We start from the raw sequence: 1745 nt of genomic DNA on the forward strand, positions 1-1745 counted from the left end.
TTAACTCTTTGCACCTAACATTGCACGTGATATGTGGTCTCAAACTCTCCATGCCATCAAATGTCTCACCTATTTATACAGCCTCCCTTATCTTCCCATTGTTCCCGACATTTTTTCCAGATGTTAATAAGAGTTGGTTGATTAATTCATGTTCCTTTTGTCTTTTTCACTCACTATCTGGTGAACCAACCACTTGATAGGAACGGAAGGTATCATGAGAGAGGTAGCGATGATGTACAAGAGTGAGGTAGCAACTCAGAAACTGCTTGTGATAGATCAGGGTTAGATCGTGCTGATACATAGTTAACAGTGACATATGGGTTCCGCAACGCGATTTTTACACGGTAGCATGGCCCTTATCTTTTCATAAATATGATGTACCTTGGAAGTTTTGCACTTGTGAAAAACTACATTCAGAATGCTACACACCAATAATTTGAAGTTGGGACAACAACGAAACCATATCATGTGAACATTATTATTCGGGGGTGTGCACACGTTGGCTGGCTGATATTTGGAGAAGATCGGCCGGGTCACGAGCACTCCGGTCTTGCGACCCTATACTCTGTTTCACTTGTTGCGATTGTCATAAAACTCTTGTTGCAATTAAAACTCGTGTCCGCCCTTGACACCCACTTTGCAACGGCAACTCCATGACACCAGCGATGACACAACAATGACCGCGAACAACTTTGTAGTAGCGCGCTAGTGGCGCGCATGCACCCACTTCCAGCAATGGGGTACAACCCTCACGGCACCGAACACCCCGACGCTGCAGCACCACATGTTCACTCCGCAACAGCAACGTCTTTGGCAGGAGGTCATCGGATGCGCCACCGTGAGAGGAGAGGGCATCAGACCGCACAACATAATGAGATGAGTTGATGCACTGAGGATTTTGTGGAGTTTGCGAGGAAGACGAGTGGATAAGGTTGAGGGAGAGATCACAGCCACACAATCGCTTTGATCGAATGGCGCAGCATGCAGCCAAGCACAAGATCAGCCGGATGAATACATCCAGTTTATAAACAACAAACATACGCACCAATTGTGCAGCACACGGGACATCAGAAAATTGGAGGCCAGAACGCAAAGTTGGCACTTAAAATACAGAAGTACACAAAATCAGTTCAAACGTTCGAGGAACACACACGTTTCGTAACAGAGGAAATCAAGTCATACACCAGTCAGCAACCAGAAAACATGCGCCAAAAGCAGATCAAATGCACCAGAAAGATAGCAAGAAACCACAGTATTTAACACAACAGCAAACATCATGCAAGACAAACCGAATTTAGGCTCACTTATTCATAGTTCACCAAAGCTGCTGCACACCAGCAGAAGTTTGAAGATACAAACGGTAACACTGCATCAATGTACAGTACAGAAACAAAGACGAGACTTGCGAACCCAGAGACCGAAGCAGAGCTCCATCGCCAGGAGCTTTACTGGCCACCACGGAGACGGAGCACCAAGTGAAGGGTGGACTCCTTCTGGATGTTGTAGTCCGCCAAGGTGCGGCCATCCTCAAGCTGCTTACCGGCAAAGATGAGACGCTGCTGGTCCGGGGGGATGCCCTCCTTGTCCTGGATCTTCGCCTTCACGTTGTCAATGGTGTCAGACGACTCCACCTCCAGGGTGATGGTCTTGCCAGTGAGGGTCTTCACAAATATCTGCATGCCACCACGGAGCCTGAGCACCAAGTGGAGGGTGGACTCCTTCTGGATGTTGTAATCCGCAAGGGT

The 1745-nt window shown here is 47.6% G+C and overlaps 1 protein-coding gene across 1 annotated transcript in view; it reads right to left on the minus strand.

The window, feature by feature from the left end:
* Positions 1–1277: 1277 nt before the first annotated feature.
* The window catches only part of LOC123156106 (polyubiquitin), a gene marked incomplete in the record, with an annotated part of 2467 nt that continues 1999 nt past the window's right edge, over positions 1278–1745 (minus strand). Inside the window, 1 exon segment of the mRNA XM_044574275.1 lies at positions 1278–1619. Within this exon segment, the coding sequence (XP_044430210.1) occupies positions 1446–1619 (174 nt within the window).

This window comes from Triticum aestivum, chromosome 7B, assembly GCF_018294505.1.
Source record: "Triticum aestivum cultivar Chinese Spring chromosome 7B, IWGSC CS RefSeq v2.1, whole genome shotgun sequence".
NCBI classification, from domain to species: Eukaryota; Viridiplantae; Streptophyta; class Magnoliopsida; order Poales; family Poaceae; genus Triticum; species Triticum aestivum.